This window comes from Cygnus olor, chromosome Z (genome assembly GCF_009769625.2).
Source record: "Cygnus olor isolate bCygOlo1 chromosome Z, bCygOlo1.pri.v2, whole genome shotgun sequence".
Lineage (NCBI taxonomy): Eukaryota > Metazoa > Chordata > Aves > Anseriformes > Anatidae > Cygnus > Cygnus olor.
Genome location: NC_049198.1, coordinates 73,199,016 through 73,219,204, shown reverse-complemented (window position 1 = coordinate 73,219,204; position 20,189 = coordinate 73,199,016). Strand labels below are relative to the sequence as shown.

General features: G+C 42.4%; 1 protein-coding gene and 1 long non-coding RNA gene across 2 annotated transcripts; one reads left to right on the top strand and one right to left on the bottom strand.

Annotated features, from left to right (window-relative positions):
- The first annotated feature begins 495 nt into the window (after window positions 1-495).
- On the top strand, window positions 496-1,211 carry LOC121062186 (protein FAM71A-like). The gene is made up of 2 exons (XM_040541901.1): window positions 496-986; window positions 1,076-1,211. Exons 1-2 carry the CDS (start codon window positions 582-584, stop codon window positions 1,172-1,174), a joined length of 504 nt encoding a protein of 167 aa, XP_040397835.1. The 5' UTR covers window positions 496-581; the 3' UTR covers window positions 1,175-1,211.
- Window positions 1,212-12,365: 11,154 nt separating this feature from the next.
- On the bottom strand, window positions 12,366-19,219 carry LOC121062187. The gene is made up of 3 exons (XR_005815456.1): window positions 19,049-19,219; window positions 13,464-13,466; window positions 12,366-12,376 (listed from the first exon to the last, which is right to left on the bottom strand). It is a non-coding gene; the product is annotated as an uncharacterized LOC121062187 (long non-coding RNA).
- Between the last annotated feature and the right edge of the window lie 970 nt (window positions 19,220-20,189).

The window sequence follows — 20,189 nt, the reverse complement described above, 5'->3', positions numbered from 1 at the left end:
CCTGTAACCCGCATTCTTCTCCAATCATGAATTAGGGAGCTCTACATCATTTGTCCAGCTGCTTGTCCACAATTTTTTCGTGAGGTCTTTTAGGAAGCCCTACAAACTCTTTGAAAGCATCAAGAAATCTGAGAACCCTCCCTGTCCTTGGTGCTTTCTTACAGTGAAGAATTAACTATGGCAACAAGAGAAGAAGGATAAACATTTTCTGAATGTTATAGCTCAGTGTCCACTTGACTAAAACAAAAGAATAAATTCCTCTGAATCGTCTGTGGCACTCTTTATAATTTGAGAAGATTAGAGAACTTTGTTTTAGTTAGTAGGACAGCCTGAGGCATCAAGCATTATGCCAAAGAGCTCAAAGAGAAGTGAGCATTTCTGTCCTGTAAGCTCCAGGCAGGTGCTTTTTGGGGGCTCCTTGCAGGTGCTACTGGGGACACCTTGCTACTTGCTGTCACTGCGGCCCCTCCAGCTGAGGGACGGGAGCTCGCCAGGTACCACCTGTCCCTGTAGTCGACCTTCCCTACACTCCCTTCCGTGATGTGGGACAGCCCAAGAGGTGGTGTGTCTGCCAACGTAGTATGTACACTGACACTGGGGGGCCCACCACTGGGAGTACCCCAGTAACTAGATTTTCCTCCAGGCTGCTTCCACTGTGGTGTATAAATCTGGCTGTGCAGGATTTCTCCGAGGAACGTCTGTGGCTCTGTTTCCACACAGGCCACAGGATATATCTTCAGTTGAGTCCTGGCCCTGGTTCTGAGGGCCTCTTCCTCTGCTGGGCCCTGCTGGCGCACATGCTCCACATGCCCAGGGCGCTTAGTCTCCTCAACACACGCTCAGAGGGGGCCATGCCTATAGAGGAGGCCTCCTCTACGTCAGAAGTAGAAGAGGAGGACATGACAACTGGCATTGTCCTGCCCATGGACAAAGCATCACCATCTGCAGAAATTGACAAGACCTCCTCTGCTGCCAGCACTCCAGAGGTGAGGTCTGACACTGGGGGACCTCTGGCCAGCAAGGACTGGTCCTAGCAGGCTCTAAACTTGTGTCCCACTTTCGTTTCCTCTGCCAGGTCATTCCAGAGCAAACTTGTGCAGAGCACCTAAGCAGCAACCAGGACGGTGACCAGCGCCATAGAACAGACAAAGTTGGTCAGCCACTGGAAGGGTGATAGGTGAGTGGGTAGGGCCATTCAGCCAGGAGAGAGGTTGAAGGAGTCTGAAGCATTGTGTGAGGCCATGCAAGAGTGGGGAAGATTGCTGATGGCTATAGTCTTTTGCAGGCTGCAGGAGGTGCCAGCAGCAGAGTAGAAGCCTTTCTCTGGTGAGATCCTGCCCCTTGGAGCCTGAGTGCACCTCCCAGAGCCAGACTTTGTGTGCAGAAGTCAGACTGTGCTCCCCCTCCCTACAGGCTGCAGCTTCACTGGGAGAATAAGGACATTCTGGAGGTGTTGCTGGGCCCCTGGACTTGCCCCCGCTGGTGTTGATGCTGACAAAGTGAAGCTTCCATGGAGTGGGCGATAAACATGCTTTGTTGGACTTGTGGCTGTGGTTTTTGGGTAAGGGCCAATTCAGGACGTGGGCACTTGCATGCTCAGGTGTTGCTGCCAGTCGTTGTGCATGTAGTTTTGTGCGTGTAGCACTGGTGCAGTGTGGATGCTCCAGTAGGCGTGCTTAGGTGGTGTCAGAGCGTGTCAGCTCTCCTGGCTGTGGTAGGGTACCAGTGCCATAGGGAATGTGGCTGTCACAGTCAGTGTCACTGGGGTTAGATGTTGTTGTTGTGCACAGCAGGCAAAGTTCCCATCATGGTGGCTGCTGTGTGGGGAGCTGAGGTGAAGGCTCAAGCGCAAGAGTGTGGGGACAGAACAGTGAGCCATATCACCATGCCAGGAGGAAGCAAGGCATACAGTGCACTCCCTGAGGACCCCAACGAGTAGAATGGAGGCAGAGCTTGCTGAGCGAGTTGGGTTCCTCATCTCTGTCCAGAGATGCAGCCTCTGTAGGCCACAACCTCCTTTATGCCAGATCTTCCTGCTCCATTGCGGTTTCCTCCACGGGCTGCAGCGTGGAGATCTACCCTGCCACGTACCCTTGGGCTGCAGGGGGACAGCCTGGTCCACCAGGGGCCTCTCCACATGCGGCAGGGGAACTGCTGCTCTGGCACCTGGAGGACCTCCTGCCCTCCTTCTGCACTGACCTTGGGGTCTCCAGGGCTGCTTCTCTCTATGTTTTTTCTCTCCTCTCTCCCACCGGTTGTTGTGCAGCATTTTTTCCCTTTCTTACACGTGCTGTCACAGAAGCACAACCAGCACCATTGCTCATTGGCTCAGCTTTGGCCAGCAGTGGGTTCCTTTTTGAGCTGGCTGGAACTGGCTGTCATTTAATAGGGCGTCACACCCCATTATCAAAACTCTGCCACATAAGCCAAATACAGCCAGCCCAGGACAGGCTACTTGGTATCCCTGCCCAGTCTGCTGGCTCCTGCACTCCAGGGCACTCTGCCTTTCTGGATGGCTCATTAATACCCTTTTCTGGGGGAGCTTCAGCCTTTCACAGCATCCTTGTTACTCTTGTGTTGGGTCTTGGGCTGATGGGACCTTTGTTCCTTGCTGCTCAGCAGCCACCTTGTCCTGTTGTCTTGCCCTTAGATACCCACTCTCTCCCCGTGTCTCCGGGCATGTCACCTCCATTCTGGCATATCTGGCTTGATCATCACTAGCACTTACACACCTGCTCACACACCCAAACACTCCCCTTGTAGGCATGGTAGGCTCAGGAGCCTCTGACAGTGGTGTCACTCCAGTTGCTGGCACATGGTTTTACTCACCGTGTCTCTGCAGCCACAGGCACCCACGTGCCTGGGCTCTTGCCCTTTACCCTAGCCCAGCTGGTGGCACCCAGACCCCATAGACACACAAGCACACAGAACAGGTGCTTCTCACTCAGGAGAAAAGCTAGAAATGGAGTTGAGCAAGAAAACCTGACAGACTGTGCTGATCCGGTGGAGGGCGTGGCCAGACCAGTGTACCAACCAGCATATTCACCAAGCATATCCCCATTTGACTGGCCATTTATTTATCCCATGTTGCCATTATTTTCCCACACTTTTTCCTCCCCAAATCATCTAATTCCATCCTTTTGCCAGTCTTTGGTTCCTCCCCTAAATATCCTTTGCAATAGTTCTGTCCCCAGCAATGTCGTGACTGGATTCATGGGGCCCATTCCATTTTCTGCCTTCATCACAAGAATCCATCAAGCATACTTCACACTAAAGTACACAACACTGGCAGCACGGGATTACAGGTTTCTGTATAATTGTAAGCCTTTATCTTTTGTTAAACAAACATACAAAGAAACAAACAAGCAAAACACCAAAACCCAAACAAACAAAACAGTAGGTTTCTCTTCCTGAGTTAATTCCTGCCTTGCTCACTTCATCTCTCCTGGGGCCCAACAGATCTCATGTGTCCTCCCTATGTGGTTCCTTTCCTCATCTCCTTCTAGGACAGCAGCACCTTTAACCTTGGGCCCAGCAAAACATTCACTGGCATGGAGTCAATTCGAGAATATTTTCCAATAAAACAACTTTTCCTGGGATTTGCTGGAGTTATAGTTCAAGAGGTTTTCCCGTTTTCAGCTACACTGTAGATAAAACTCTGCATTCAGGCAGAGAAATAATAATAATAAAAAAAGAGATAAAAATCAGTGACCACAGATTTGTGCTCATTCCTTCTTGCAAGGGTTTAGGTGAGCTTCACTTGCAACATCCAAAACCTAATCTAGAAGAATTAAAACTATGTTTAGAGTACCTTTTTGTACATTTCAACAGTAAAAGCAAGATGTGACAAAAAAAAATAAAAATCAATTTGCAGACGTTAGGGGCTTAATTGACATCCAGTGGGTGGTGCCTGCAATATTTTGTCTGAAGGCCAAGAATGGCAGCTGCTTTTTATGTTCTAAAGGATGTGTGCAGTAACAGCCTGGTAGCAGTCTGTTGGACAGAGGATAAAGACTCAGAGGACAGTCTTCTAAATCAGTTAGATTAAATAATAATATTAATACTACAAGTAATACTTGGGGGAAGCTTCCATTCTGCCATCCTATTTGGCTTTTTTTTTTTTTTAGCTTCGTGTTAAAATAATGCAATAATTGTGCAGGTCAGATAGAACAGAAAATCAATTAGTCCTGTTTTAAGGCTGGGTCTTGAGAAGAGGCTAATCCCTCTCAGCTATAATACAGCAGTGTAGCTTCAATTTTGCTCTATTGGTTTGTCCCTTTGGGAGAAGAAATGTCATCTTTGATCATATTTAGTCAAATGGGTGGTGCCGGCCTGTCAGTGTTTGCTTCCTCTACTGAAAATAATCTTATCAAGAAAAACTGCAGCAATTAACTCTAATTTCTTCAGACCCAGCCTTAGCAGATGCTGAACAACCCCCATGAGTTAAGGGTCAATAAAAATTGGCAGCACTCAGTGCTATAAGGCTATAAGAGACTATGATCTTCATTGGCTAAGTGAATATGCCGTTCAGCATTAAAAAAAATCCAACCAACCATCACCACCACCACCAACAAAAAACACTGAAATCGTGTCAGATCATAGAATCATAGAATATCTCAACTTGATACAAGAGATTGCACAACCACAATGAAAAAGGATAAATAGCCAGGATGATGGCATGTCATCCTGTAATTAGTGTAGTTAGTTCATGTGAACACAACTAAAAGCCTCTGTAGTACTTGTCACCATCTGAATGCTCTTTAGGTTCATTTTCATTGCCCTTCTGTGAAATAAACTATCACTCTGATTTTACACATGGGGGGATCACAGAGAGATTAAATGGCTTTCTACTGACAAGACTATAAGCATGTTCTCTTTAGTTGCTCTATTCTCAGAAGACTTTCCTCTCCAGGAAAAGAAGACATGGTAGCTGATGCATTTCTGTTTTGGATTTGTTAGATCATAAATAGTTGTGTTTATCCAATGAGACTGAAATTCCTCAATGGGCAATGAAATGTGACTGGTATTTGTTTGGGAGGCAGTTAGTGTAGTCTGCCATCCTATCTGCACCATCATTTTCACAAAGGTAGCCATTAATACTTAGAGAAAGGGATGGTGTTCTGCTAGGCAAAAAGCTGTTAAGTGTGTTTCTAAAATATGTTAACTTACAAATCTTCACATATTCCATACTAGTGTTTTTCATATATTTTGTGCTAATGAGAGCTCTGGTCCAAACAATCAAAACAGCTCTTGAGATTTTTCTTAGGATTGCAGTGTCCCATCTGGAAACAGACTGCTGTGGTACATTCACAAGCACTTTTCAGCAAAATTTTGCCTTCACAGAAAAGTGTCCCATAAAAAAACGTAGATCATAGAATCTCAGAATCACAGAATGTTTTGGACTGGAAAGGACCTTAAAGACCAACTAATTCCTTAACTTCTAATTCTTTAAAGTGCAGAAATTAATAGCCACTATAAATGATGCAAATTTCAATAATCTATGAAAATTTAAACTAGTTCTAGAATTTACATCCTATCAATGAAGTGTGAAATGTCAGTATTCAGAATGAACTTTCTTGAAATGAAAGTTTTAACCTAACCAAAACAACGTTAGAAATTGCTGTGCTGAACTGCACAAAGACCAAAAAAGTGAGCTTAAACAGTAGCTGCTCATTGTGTGCTTGTTTTAACCTCTGCTCTGGCCACCTGCATTTTACATCTATCAGATACCTACATTTTTCAGTATAGCTAATACACACAGATTGAGTTAGGCTGCTCTTCAACAAAGTGCTGTCAGTAGGAAAAAATGAAACACATGGAAAATATCATGAACATTTAATCTGACAATACTGTCAATTGACATGTTTTATGCTACCTGTAGTAGCCTGTTCCCTGCTAGCAGTGAGCAGCTGCTTTTAGTGAAATAAAATACCAGTCAAATGGATTGCCCCAGGGAAACACAAGACTGCTCACCAAGCAAGGTCAAAATGCTAGATGTTGAGAAGTTTTACTGGCATATCCCAAGACCCACAGAAGCATCATCTGCTAAAACTGACTTCTGCTGATGATGATGTAAAGGAGATGGTGAGCAGGTGTTGCTTTTTGTTGAGGATACAGCCAATAAGATATCCATCTGTGAAGATTTGCCTGCGGATGCCCTACTCTGATGTATTATTTCCAGTGAAAGCAAGAGTTTTTTTTTAAGGATTGCAGTGAAGCTTTGGAGTTGTTGTTGTCCGGAGTTTCTATAATGGTTTGATTTTATTATTATTATTTTTAAAGAACACTGTATTTTGAAGGGACAGTATTTCTTTTGAAACAAGCAAAACTTTTCCTAGAAACTTACAAAACACATTTTGCCCTGTAAAAATGGTCTATTGGAGAAGTAATTCATGGAAATGAGAACTAGGTAAGCAGTTATGTTCCTAAACTTAAGCAGAGTCTCTTCTGTCCTCTTATAAATGCAGAAAAAGGTGTCCTCACCAAAAAATGTTCCATTATAGGCTTGGCTGAATGATGGCTCAGTCCTGACAGCTGTATTCTGAATGACAGCACCTTTCCAGTCAGTAGGAAGTGTATTTTTCTTCACGTATTTACTGGATATTGGATTTCTTAGATAAAAAAAAATAATAATTGTTAATACAGTTAAGAAATCCAGTTCATTGCCTTGTTATGAAAAAAATATCGTTTCATAGATGTGTTGCCCCAGACAGGCAAGCTTATCAATCGTATATTTTGACTATAACTGTAACTCTACTGGGATGATACGTTTCACTATTTTCCTTTTTGTTATGTCTCCCTTTTTTTCCTCCTCTTCCTTACGACAGAATCATAGCCTCCACACCTTGGTGAACTCCAGCCTCTTAGTACCATGAAATGGTTTTGGTTCTCATCATCTAACCACCTTCTGATTGTTCAATTGTTTCTGGCAGCAGTGTTCTGGAAATAACTTCTTATATCTGCCACCCTAGTACACTCATCCTTCTAGCACCATCTTCGGATTTGTTCTTGATCATTTTCATCATGCATGGACCTAAAGAGGTGACATTGTACAGGAACTGTGTGGAGTGAGCTCCATTTCTGTTGACAATTATTTTCTGTTGATTTACTGGCTGATTCCTGGCTCTTGTGGCTCCTTTAGGGATAGAGGCATGAGACATGCACTCTACAATTTCTATAAGATTTGGTAAATGCACCTAATATGGTCCAAACTGAGAAAAAGTTTTCACAAAGTTTCAGGCCTCATTATATCCTTTTCTTTCAGGTTGTGCCCCCAAAACAAGAGAAATTGCAAATAAGTAAATCAAAACATGACAACTTCCTAAGATCCATCTTTATCTTCCAATTTTTGTACACATCTGGTAAGATAAATCATTGCTGAACTCAAAACAGTGCGAAGGATATCTGTGTCTTTGTCTGTTACCCATCACTTGAAACATGACAATAGCCTTGCATTTTTGTAGCTATTTCTTACGAGGAGATCCAAGAAGTTGTATTTTATTATGATGTTTTTTCCTTTTTAATTGGTTTGAAAAAGAAGGACTAATACAGGCATCGATAACTTTGTTCTGAAGTTTGTCTGTGCAATTTCTATTCTTCCATTTTTTAATCAAAAATCTGGCTTATTGAAATACTTTGACATCTATGATATCTCTTAGATCAAAATGACTTAAGCATTACTCATTAAATTAAGTCTTGTGTTTGAACCTTTGCTCCTCTAAGCTGCTTTACTGATATTTTGTCGTGTTCGTTTGACAGATGACTGAGATAAATTACAAAAATATGCACCATTTGTGAAAACTGATTGAGTATGTGGGGCTGCATCTTACCAAACCTACATGTAACTACTGGAAACTCCATTTAAATTATTCCTCTTTGGACAATATAGGCAGTGTAAATTATTTTGCATCAAAAAGATAGTATTTTCATGCTAATCAGTAACAATTTTTGTATAATGTTTGACAGCCAAACTACATGGTTGTAGTAATATTTTCTTTATAACTGCTTGGATAGATTTTTATGCTATGATGCCAGATGCTATGCATATTTCACATGAATCTAAATATCCAGCATGTTTGCAATTGCAAACAGAAGCTGCAGGTGCTATTGTCTGAGAATACTTTGGAAGACTATGAAGTGCTTCTATGTTTTTTATTCTGTTTTCTGCAAAAGAGATCTCAAACCCACAAGCGCTTTCCTACAAAAAGAGCTTGCATTGCATTCAGTGATTACTGTATAATATCTTAGCAATAGACACTTTTAGACAATAGACGTATATAGACTGTATAATATCTTAAAAATAGACAGCAATTTTTGTTTTGGGGTGCACTGTAGGACCAGTTTTAGTTTACAAATGTGAAGGCATTAATATCAGACTTTTTTTCTCAGTTGTAACATTGTCTTCCTCTTGTGTTAACAGGACAAGTACTATCAATATCCTTATGTTTGAATGGTAAGGCTAGAAAGTACTTTTTTAGTATATTTGATTTATTGAATGGGGTCTGAGCAGCAGTTCTATTTACACAGAGCACTGTTCAACTCCATTTACTGTCTCTTCCAGACATACTGCTCAAGCTAAAATAATATTCATATGATGACAAATACTGCATTGCATTGATAACATTATCAGACTGACTATACAGCAATTTGCTCTAAGTTTGACCACAAGGTCTAGACAAAAATGCCATCTTTTTTTGATCACTAGATAGAATAATTGTGTGTCTTGACATGTGCATAAGCTCCACCACACCTGGCATTTAGAGACTGTTTAAAATATTCATCAGAATGTCTTTTTGAGGATAACTCCTTCTGCATCTGGCTGCATAGTTGAAGCCTTTAGGGAAGGACCTGTATTTCACCGATTTCATTGTCTTCTGTCCAAGTTAGGTGCATTTATTGGACCTTTACTTGTTTCTGAGAACTGTTAAGGCTCTGGCTCATTCACATCTTATACTCTGCCACTTGTGTAAGCTGCTCTATCCAAGCCAGCCTGGACAACTGGTACTTTCAAATTGGTTGCTCTAACGTCTGCATTCGCCACTAGATTTACCACTAACATGCCCATATATTTGATAACAGATATCCAAGTTTCCTTTAGCTGACATAATGACAAATTGCATTTATTCACATTCCTCCTCCAGCTTATGACAGGTGTCCTTACTGATGGTTTATTTGTTAATTCCGTGTGACTCCATAGATGCAATTAGTCTTGTTGAGTTCAGTCATTACTGTCGCCTCCAGGCAAGAAAAGTTGATTTCAGATGACTGTAGACTGGCCCTCGTCTGCATTATTTTCTGCTCTGTCTAGATAATCAGGCTCTCATTCTGCATTTACCTTTTATCACCTTGCTTTATTGTATGACTTGACATGACATTACCATACTACTTGGATCTTCTGAAGTTGTGCACATCATGTCTGTTTTCTGTACCCATTTCAGAGAATGACCATAAGTGTCTTCTCAGCTTGACTCCATAGCTTTGGCAATTACTTATGCAAGGAATGGAATATAATAATATACAGGTGCATCTATGCAAAGCTACAGTCTTTCCACTATATTTTCTGTAATGCTTTTTCAGTTATTCAGTGCAATCACCCTGCTATTACCCATTGCAAGAAGATTGATTTTGGTAGCCTAATATTGCTCTATGACAGACACAGGGATTTTTCTGTCATTTTGCTTTGTTCTACCTCAGGACTCATGCTTCTAAGCTGTGCTGGTGGGAAATTGTTAATGATACAGGTACAGATATTTCAGGAGTAATTGAAAATCTTCACACAGGGCTTGCAAAATACAGCACCTCCCAGAAGGCACTGTACATTTGTCAAAGTATAAAAGATTTATTTAGTCTAGTTAGGGATAATTAATAAAATTGAAAAGCTCTGTGGTTTGTTTATGATTACCTCACAGCATGTATGTTCTGTGGTAAGGTCTTGTGGAAACAATAAAAAGTATTTTTTTTTTTGCAGTGAATTGTAAATACAGTTTTTCCTAGGGACTTCTATAGCAAAAAACAGCATCTGCAGTGTTTCCTGTAACTCTGTTTTCATAGAACCATAGTATCATAGAACAGTTTGGGTTAAAGATCATCTTGTTCCAATCCCTTTGCCATGGGCTGGGATGCCACCAACTAGATCAGGTTGCAAAGGGTCCCATCCAATCTGACCTTGAACACCTCCAGGGATGGGGCACCCACAGCTTCTCTGGGCAGCCTGTGCCAGTGCCTCACTACCCTCTGAGTGAAGAATTTCCACCTCATATCTAATCTAAATCTCCCTTCTTTTAGTTTTAAACCATTCCCCCTTGTCCTATCACTGTCTGCCCATGTAAAAAGTCACTGTCCATCGTTTTTATAAACTCCCCTTAGGTACTGAAGGGCTACAATGTAATCTTCCTGGAGCTCTCTCTTCTCCAGGCTGAACACCCCCAGTTCTCTCAGCCTGTCTTCAGAGTAGTGAAAAAAATGCCCGAATTACATAACAACATATAAGATACTGAACTCCAAATTTTATCTTAAAAATAGCAGTTTTAGAAAGAGATTAAATCAGATTTAGTCTTTTCCAAGAAATAAACAAAGAAACACATTGAAAATTAAATATGGCAGTTATCCAAAACAATTTTTAGAAGTTACTTAAGTACAGAATAGAAGCCTGTCTGTGCACCCAGAGGAGTGAATGCTAAGGATTTTTATATTAATCTACATCAATTTTAAGACCGTCTGTAATCAAAGCTTCTCAATAACAGTGAAACTTCAGTATGAATGTTCCATACATGCAGAACTTTCAACTTCAAAATTAAGAAGTGCTGTGGGAGGCTAAAGTCCCAAACTCTACTTTGTCTCAATATGTTATATATGGCTTAGTAAAGTGATCAACAGTGCTATTAGAAACTTTAAGAGCAAAATACTCAGACTGACAACCAGGTGGATTAACAATCTTAAATTAAGAGTGATAGTCTCTTTGCATTTTCTTTCTTTATGTGTAGTGGGTTTACATGGCAAGGTTTTGGTACCAGACCAGAAGCTGCCCCATGTCAGAAAAGAGCCAGGTCCAGCCAGCTCTAAAAGGCCAGACCCGCTGCTGGCCAGAGCCAAGCCAATGAGCAATAATGGCTGCTCTTCTGTGAGAGAATGTTTAAGAAAAGGAAAAAATGCTGCACAATAGCATTTGGAGTGAGAAAATGTAGAGAGATACAACTGAGCAGACACCAAAGTCAGTGAAGAATAAAGGCAGGAGATGCGCCAGGTGACAGAACAGAAGTTCCTCTGCAGACCATGGAGAGAACCACGCTGGAGCAGATCTCCATGCTGCAGCCTGTGGAGAGGAGCCCACGCAGGAGCAGGGGGTCTGGGGGGAGCTGCCGCCCGTGGGGGACCCGTGCTGGAGCAGTTTGCTCCTGGGGGATGGATGGACCCCGTGGTACGGAGCCGTGTGGGAGCAGTTCCTGAAGAGCTGCTGCCTGTGGGCAGCCCCCGCAGGCTCAGTTCGGGAAGGACGGCATTCCCTGGGAGGGACCCCATGTGGAGCAGGGGCAGAGAGGGACCGTGAAGGAATGGCGGGAATGAAGCGTCAGGGACTGACCACAGCGCCCATTCCCCATTCCCCTAGTTCCCATGTGCTGCTTGGATGGAGGAGGTAGAAGAGGGTAGAGGAGAGAGAAGAAGGTAGTTTTAGTTTGCTTTTAGTTCTCACTGCTCTAGTCTGTAAGAAATAGACAATTTGTTACATTAATCTCCATATGCTGAGTCTGTTTTGCTTGTGATGGTAACTGGGGAGCAATCTCCCTATCCCATCTCAACACATGAGCTGTTTTTCATCATATTTTGTCCTCCTGTCCTTTTGAGGAGGGTGAGTCAAAGAAAAGTGTGGTGGAGCTTAGCTAGCCATCCGTGTGAAACCATCACATCAGTAAAGTAGCACAGCCTTTTATTCTCTCCCAAAAGTGAGTATGTCTTTGTGGCTCTGCTCTATTCTAATAACTAATCCCTGACCTCTGGATAGTCCATCATATCATGCGACAGACATTTTCTTGTTTGATTTGGAAATGTTCTTATTCCTCATTCAGACACTTTATGCTGTTGTGCTTGTAAAAGTGGCAGTGTTACTGGACATCCTTTTCTAGCCCATTTATCAAAGTGCTTGCTGCTCTTATTTCAAAGCCAACTTCAAGCAAGAAGATCTTTACAAGAACAAATATGTGTGATTTTTCTCTTTTTAGTTCTGCTACATGGTGTTCTGGGCCTTTTCTTCCAGAGGTCAGCAAGATGATTAAAGCTGGAATAAATAGCCATATGCATCGGAAAAGCCTTTCATCCCAAGATGCTGGAGAGACCAGGGGGAGCTGAATGCTAAGTGTAGCTGTGGATTCCTCACAAAGAGCTTGAAATGCCTTGTTTTGTAACTTACCTCATGCTGCAATGAAAATGTGGTAGAAAAAAGTCTTAAAAGTATAGAAAGCACACCTGTTAGGCTAACTGGTGCTAGTCAGATAATTTTGTAAGGCATAATTCTGAGGTGCTGTAATTACAGATGCAATAGGAAGAAGACTGGGTATGTCTTTGACTCAGTTAGGGTGTAACACAGCCATATGCAGTTCCTTCCAAAGCAGCAGTGATTCACACCACAAAAATCACAGACTTCCCACGGTGTTGAAGCCAGACTATTGCTTTTATTTCTGTATCACTTCATGCAGCATGGTTGAAATCCCTCAGGTATCCCAGGGCCTCTAATAGTACTGGAAATACAAGGCTGAAGGGGTTGGTGGGCTGTTTCCTTTCAAAACTGCTTTCCCTCCCCCAAAGTTTGACCATTCACTTTCAATGTAATTTGTGCAGCTACAGTTGGAAGGAAGAGAAGTCCAAGTCTGAACTTTGCCTTACCTCTTCAGCATGCAGTTCACACCTTTGCTTGACCTTGACTCATTTCATTGTTTGTCTGTACACATTGCAAAAGTACCTTTTACTATGCAGTACATGCAGAAATACCTTTACCTTTGTAAAGTTTACCACGGGGAGCCTGCAGGGAGATCCCAGTAGTTGGAATTGTTTTCCTCTAGGAATGAACTTAGATTTTCCTGTTAATGCTGCAATTCATGCTCCATTCAGAGCTTTAGGATAAAGTTGGAAGGAGGCATTATTTTCCTGACTTGCAATGTCCTTATATTGGGTTCTTGTTTAAATAAACTATGTATGGAAATGCATTAATCTTCTGCAACTCAGCTTGTTCTCTCTGTTCACTTCCAATATTATTAGCATGCAGTTTACATATACAAGGTCTAGCTGATATATTGGGGTAGCTTTGAAAATGATCTGATGATTGAGAGAGGAGGGACACCTTGCTCTCTTTTGTGAGTGATTCTTTATAGTTAGCCTGTACAATGGTATTAGTATTTTTTGCATTGCAGAGAGGGAGTGACGGTGTGCTCCCCACCCTTGCCTTCAGTCTGACTGTTGCTTTGCTCAAATACTGGCTGTTGCACCCCAGGCTTTGCTCAGGCAGATAGCAACCACAATATTGGCTCAACCTGGGTGCTGGTGAAACTGACAGACATCTTGCTTAGCAGCTGAGGGCCAATGGAGCATGTGCCAAAACCCAGATGATTGTTAGTCCACCATCTTACCCCATAAATAGTGAGTGGACCAAGAGCTCTTTGAGCTCTTCTGCACAACAGCTGGCTGTATGTCAGGATCACCCCTTGAATAAGGTTATCTCTCAAGGTCATGCCTGCTGCAGAGATCCCTTACTCCTTGTGAGACATTCCTTGCTGCAAAAGATCCTGGGTAGGTGATTAATAGCTTCACTTATATCTTAGATTAATTATGCACATGTAATCCTTAGCCATAAATCATTGTCCAAGTCTGGAACTAGGAATGGATTTAGCTGCACCTAGGCCCTTACCTTGGTTCAAGGAGTTTATAAAGCAAGCGGGTCTGCTCTGAACCTCATGACTCGACGGGATGGTCTCCACAATGCTCCTGACTTACCCTGTCCTCTGTGCAGGAAAAAATTGCATCTTGCCATCACTTTCTGGATGTAGGACTAGAAGGTGATTTGAGCAAATTTGCTGACGACACCCAACTTGGAGGAGTTGTGGACGCAGATGAGGGTGGAAAGGCCTTGCAGAGAGATCTGGACAGATTGGAGAGCTGGGAGATCACCAACCACATGAAGTTTAACAAAAGCAAGTGCCGGGTCCTGCACCTGGGACAGGGCAACCCTGGCTATACATACAGACTGGGCGACGAGATGCTGGAGAGCAGCCCCACAGAGAGGGATCTGGGGGTTATGGTTGACAGCAAGTTGAATATGAGCCAGCAGTGTGCCCTGGCAGCCAGGAGGGCCGACCGTATCCTGGGGTGCATCAAGTATGGCATTGCTAGTTGGTCGAGGGAAGTGATTGTCCCGCTCTACTCTGCGCTGGTGCGGCCTCACCTCGAGTACTATGTGCAGTTCTGGGCACCACAGTACAAAAAGGACATTAAAGTGTCGGAGAGTGTCCAGAGGAGGGCTACAAAGATGGTGAAGGGCCTAGAGGGGAAGACGTATGAGGAGCAGCTGAGGTCACTTGGCCTGTTCAGCCTGGAAAAGAGAAGGCTAAGGGGAGACCTCATCGCAGTCTACAACTTCCTCGCGAGGGGGAGTGGAGAGGCAGGTGACCTATTCTCCATTATCACCAGTGATAGGACTCGCGGGAACGGTGTTAAGCTGAGGCAGGGGAAGTTTAGGCTGGACATCAGGATGAGGTTCTTCACCGAGAGGGCGGTTGCACACTGGAACAGGCTCCCCAGTGAAGTAGTCACTGCATGAAGCCTGTCTGAATTTAAGAAGCGATTGGACTGTGCACTTAGTCACATGGTCTAAACTTTTGGACAGACCTGTGCGGTGCCAGGAGTTGGACTTGATGATCCTTATGGGTCCCTTCCAACTCGGGATATTCTATGATTCTATGATTCTATGATCTCTAATCTTTTAAAGTCACTGTCTTATTTATGTTTAAGCTTTGTTAGATCATTACATTATATTAAGAAATATATTGCTGCTTCTCTTACAAGTGAAGTGTGCAGTTTCATCCAGAATGAAGGGAAAGAACAATTCACCTTATATGCACCAATTTCATTTTTCTCAGTACTATAAGAATCAGGCTGTATGCTGGGATGAAGAAAGATGTGATTGCATGTCACTACTGAGAGAAGGCTAGAGAACTAGTTGACATTTAAGAAGGCAAAAATTTCTCTTGAGTACTCAGTGTAAATATGCAGGTTGCAGATAAGTGGACAGTCAGCCTTACCTTCGCCAGTGCAATGTTTCTGAAGAGTGTGACAAAGGCAGCTGTGTAAACTTCATGCTTTCAGATGACATTTTCATTCTTTTTGTGCGTATTCTGAACACTTCCTTTGCATCCAGATTACTCTCTTTCCCTTCATAAAACTTTGTGTTGAAGAGGGGAATTTCCTCACCTGAGCATGCCCAGATCTTGAATATTTTGAGCCAATACAAGTCCTCCCACCTCAAAAAGGATATATTATATTGGAAAAAGATTAAGAGAATTAAAACAATAAGAGAGGGAGGAGTAAAGGTGTTTTAGTGTTTTTCTTTCTCCCTACTCAGATCTATTCTATTTGGCAGTAAATTAAGTTAATGTTCACAGAAACACAGAATGATTTATGTTATAAGGGACCTCTTGAGGTCAGCTAGTCCAATCCCTCTGTTTAAGCAATGACACCTAGAGCAGGTTGCTCAGGCCTTTGTCGAGACAACTTTTTTGAGTATCTCTAAGAATGGTGAATCCACAGCCTCTCTGGGCAACCTGTTTGAGGGCTCAGTCACCCACACAGTAAATAAGTGTTTCCTGATGTCTAGACAGATTTTTCTTGTGTTTCAGTTTGTGCCCATTGCCTCTTGTACCTATTGCCTCTTGTTCTGTCCTTGGCACCGCTAAGAAGACCCTGGCTCTCTGCAACCTTTGTTCAGGTATTTGTATACATTGATAAGATCCCCCCTGAAGCCTCTCTTCTCTAGACTGAAAAGCCTCAGTTCTCGGCCTTTTCTCCTAGGACAGATGCTCTATTGCCTTGACTGTCTTCATGCCCCTTATTGTCTTTGGCATCACTGGCCTGATTCAATTCCATTTGGACTTTGGCTTTCCTAACTTCATCCCTGAATGATCGGACAATATTCTGCAAACTACATCTGTTTTGCCCACAAAGGTAATTGGTAAGCTATCTCCCTATCTTTGCAATTGATTTCTAATTATCTGTGAATGAAGTGATGCCGTAGGGTAATGACTAATAAAATAATAACTGGGCCAATAAGAATAATTTGAATTGAATTGAAAAGTTCTATGTATATTTGTAGCTAATAGAAAACATGAAAATATTTTTCTTTTCTGAGCAGAACCCTGGTAGAAGCCAGGCTAGAAAAATTACCTAGAAGATGTCTAAATGACCTCAAGAGTCTTTCAGCTTCAGGCAGTTTGTCTGTGCAATTTTAACAGAAAATATCTTTTTCTTTCTATTGTTAGAACTACACATAGAAAAAGTGAGGGGCTCTGGAAGGCTAGATAATATGTACAAGGTTATCCACCAGGCAAGTGGAGTAGATCAGAATAGAAAGTGTTTCTTTGGCAAGCCAGTCCAGTGGTCCACCCATTTCTAGTTCTATTTCAATGCAATCCTGTTGACTATTCAGAGTATTTTAAGTTAAGCAACTGAAGTAACACAGAAAGCGTTTTTCTACTTCAAGGTTTTCATAGTAACCTTTCTGTGTTTCACAGACTTTTAGAACTGTGCAGAGGTGCAGGTTTGGGATGCACCCTACTACTGGTGCAAGTTGGTTTGGAGGAGATCTCTGCCATTGTTTGATCTCTACCATAAATTGTTTGTAAATTAAAGATCGCACCTCTAACTGTCATGGTACTGGTACCAGGTGTGGAGCTTCGTAGATAGATATGCTTATGAAGAAGGTGACAAAAGACTTGCACTGTTTTTACTGGAAACTATAATGAAATTACTTCAGGGGACTGTGTGCATTTCATTGTGTTTTTTGGGGGAAATCACACTATTTTAGTAGTACTATTTTGTGTTCTCTCTACAGGCTTTACACAAAGTAGCATGTTTGCCATCTGGTTTGTGAAATTTAGATGTAAGCTGAGAAGAAGAGCTCTCTGTTAGCATTTCATAGAGGGACAATGAAAGAGACTCAGGGCTCGAACATAATTAACTTCTACATAAATCATATTTGTGTGCATTCCTTTAGTAAGGAAAAGTAAGTGTTCATCTTTATTAAGGGAACCAGGCTCCCCACTTGCATATGGGGCAAAAGTGACCTCATTCTCATAGATAGCTTGCAATCTTTGGTGTATCGATTTCCATCAAGATCAAAAAGAGGTTGTATGTATGTTCTGGATATGTAACAGAGATCTGGGACATGGCAACTCATAATTGTGAATGACATCTTGTTACAGGTAAGAAGCTGCTAATAATATTAGCTTCCTCCTTAGGAAGTCTGAAGGAAACTTGAAAAAGATTTGTTTCAGACTTTAGAAAGAAGTAACTAGTTTTAGTATGTGTTTATTGTAGCTTTTGCTTTTCCCTGTCTTTTGAGTATAGCATGTTTAGCTGTTTGATTCATTGTTTAGAAATCCAAGTGGAATGGATTAGCTCATGGAGTATGAGACACGTGTGTTTATTTTAATTTTCCTGTACACCTTGCCAGGAGGCCTGCATTTGCTTGTGACCCTTAGAATTCTTGCTTTGCTCATTACTGCCAAGAAGAAAGTTACTGTCAAGAAGTCACTCCAGGAAGCTGAATGTATGAATAAGCTGAATATATGAATAGTAAATGTGCATAGACACATATTTAAGCCTGTTACCCTTGAATACATATTGACACTTAGTGCAGGCTGAGTTAAAGTCAAAATGTCTTCAACATAAGAAGATTCACCTAAAAAGATTCTAAAACTTCTGTTCTTTTAACTTTTTCAATAAATGAAATGCATGTAAGGTATAACTAATATTTCCTGTAATGTCAAGTATATGTACAACATTAGTCTCTGGAAGTTACAGTAATGGGCCAGGCAATGTGTTAGCCAATATGAAATTAAATTCAGCATCACCAGAAAACAAAACAAACCAACCAACCAACCAACCAAACAAACAAAAGATCCTGGAGCCTTTCCCATGGCTATTCCTCAGTTTATTTGGCATAAACCTTTTCACATGCTGCTGTTTATGTGAAGCCTCACTTCTCAGATTTCTCTGTACTTCCAGATAATTAATATGAATAAAAAATTGCTTAAATGTACTTAATTAAAATAAAAAGTTAGAAGGAGCTGCAGCCAAAAATGACAGAGGAATAGTGCACCATGTTTTTCTGCCAGATGGCTAACAAATGATATTCACACAGGCTTGGAGTCTTCTCTGGGATCCTAAACCAGTACACAATCATAGAATCATTTAGGTTGGAAAATTCCTTTAAGATCACCAAGTCCAACCATCACCCTGACCTACCAAGTCCCATCACTAAAGTGTAGTTGCTCCTTAGTGCCACATCCACACATCTCTTAAACACATCCAGGGATGGGGATTCCACTACTTCCCTGAGCAGCCCATTCCAGTACTTGACTACCCTCTCTGCGGTGGGAACCCAGCTCTTAATCATGTTGAATGTCATGTGACTGGACTTGGACCACCAATCTGGCCTATCCAGAACCCTCTGCAGAGCCTTCCTACTCTCAAGCAAATTAACAGTCCCACCTAACTTGGTATCATTCACAAAGTTACTAAGAGTACACTTGATCCCCTCTTCCAGATTACTGATAAAAATGTGTACCTGGTCTGGCTATGATGGAGTTAACTTTCCCCACACAACCCATATAGTGCTGTACTTTGCACTAGTGTTGATATAGAACAGTGTTGATATAACACCAATGTTTTTACTGTTCCCACCACAAGGACATTAGACCTGGGTTGGGCAAGAGGTGGGGAGGGGACACAAGCAGGACAGCTGACTTAAACTGACCAAAAGGATATTCCATACTCTAGGACGTCGTACTTAGCAATTGGAATGGGTTGCCAAGGGAAGTGGTGGTGTCACCATCCCTGGGGGTGTTTAAGGAAAGGTTGGACCTGGTGCTTAGGGACATGGTTTATTGGGTGACATTGGCAGTAGGGCGATGGTTGGACCAGATGATCTTGAACGTCTTTTCCAACCTTAATGATTCTATGAAAAGCTGGTGGGGAAGAAGGTGAACAGGGGACTGTCGTTATGACAGCATTTGTCTTCCAGAGCAACCACCACATATGTTGAGGCCCTGCTTCTTAAGAAGTGGCTGAAGATCGCTTCCTGATGGGAAGAAGAGAATTATTATTTTTTGTCCCTTTGCTTTTGCACAACCTTTCCTGCCATTAAACTTCTCCTTATTTTTCTCTACCCATGAGCTCTTCCTTCCAGCTCCAACCGCCCCCCCCCCCCAGTCCTTCTGAGGTGGTGTGAGAGAGCAGCGTGGTGCTGCTTATCTGCCCATCAGTTGTTAAACCACCACACAATATTAAACAAAACTGGCCCTGATACTGAGCCTAGTGGAATGCCACTGGTGACCAGCTGCCAAGTGAATTGAACTCCATTCACTAGGACTCTTGGAGCCTGGCCTTCCAGACAGCTCTTCATACAGTGAATTGTATGTGTCTGAGCCCTAAGCAGCCAGTTTCTCCAGGGCAATACTGTGGAAAATAGTGCCAAACACTTTACTAAAATCCAGGTAAACAACATCCACAGACTTTCCATTATCTATTAAGTGGGTAATGAGATGCAGCATTGCTCTAAAGTTCTGTCAGGTTAGTGGGATCAAAGACATTCAAGTAACCACCTAATTATAAGGTCTAACAGAGAGGAATTCTCAAGTCTGTGTTAAAGACCATCTAATTCCAACCCTTTTGCCACGGGAAGGGACACCTCCCACCTAACCGGGTTGCTCAAAGCCCCATCAAACCTGGCCTTAAACACTTCCAGGAATGGGGCATTCGCAGATTCTCTCGGCAACCTATTCCAGTGCCTCACCACGCTCAGAGTGAAGAATTTCCTCCTTATAGCTAATCTGTATTCTACCCTTTTTTAGTTTGAAACCATTACTCCTTGTCCTGTCGCTACACTCCCTAACAAAGAGTCCTTCCCAGCTTTTCTGTAACCCCCTTTA

What these genes read in the sequence shown, in the direction of transcription:
- LOC121062186 (XM_040541901.1), top strand. Translation starts at nt 582, where the DNA reads ATGTACACTGACACTGGGGGGCCCACCACTGGGAGTACCCCAGTAACT. An exon ending in CTGCTGCCAGCACTCCAGAG is followed by an intron (nt 987 to 1,075) that starts GTGAGGTCTGAC and finishes TTCCTCTGCCAG; the next exon opens with GTCATTCCAGAGCAAACTTG.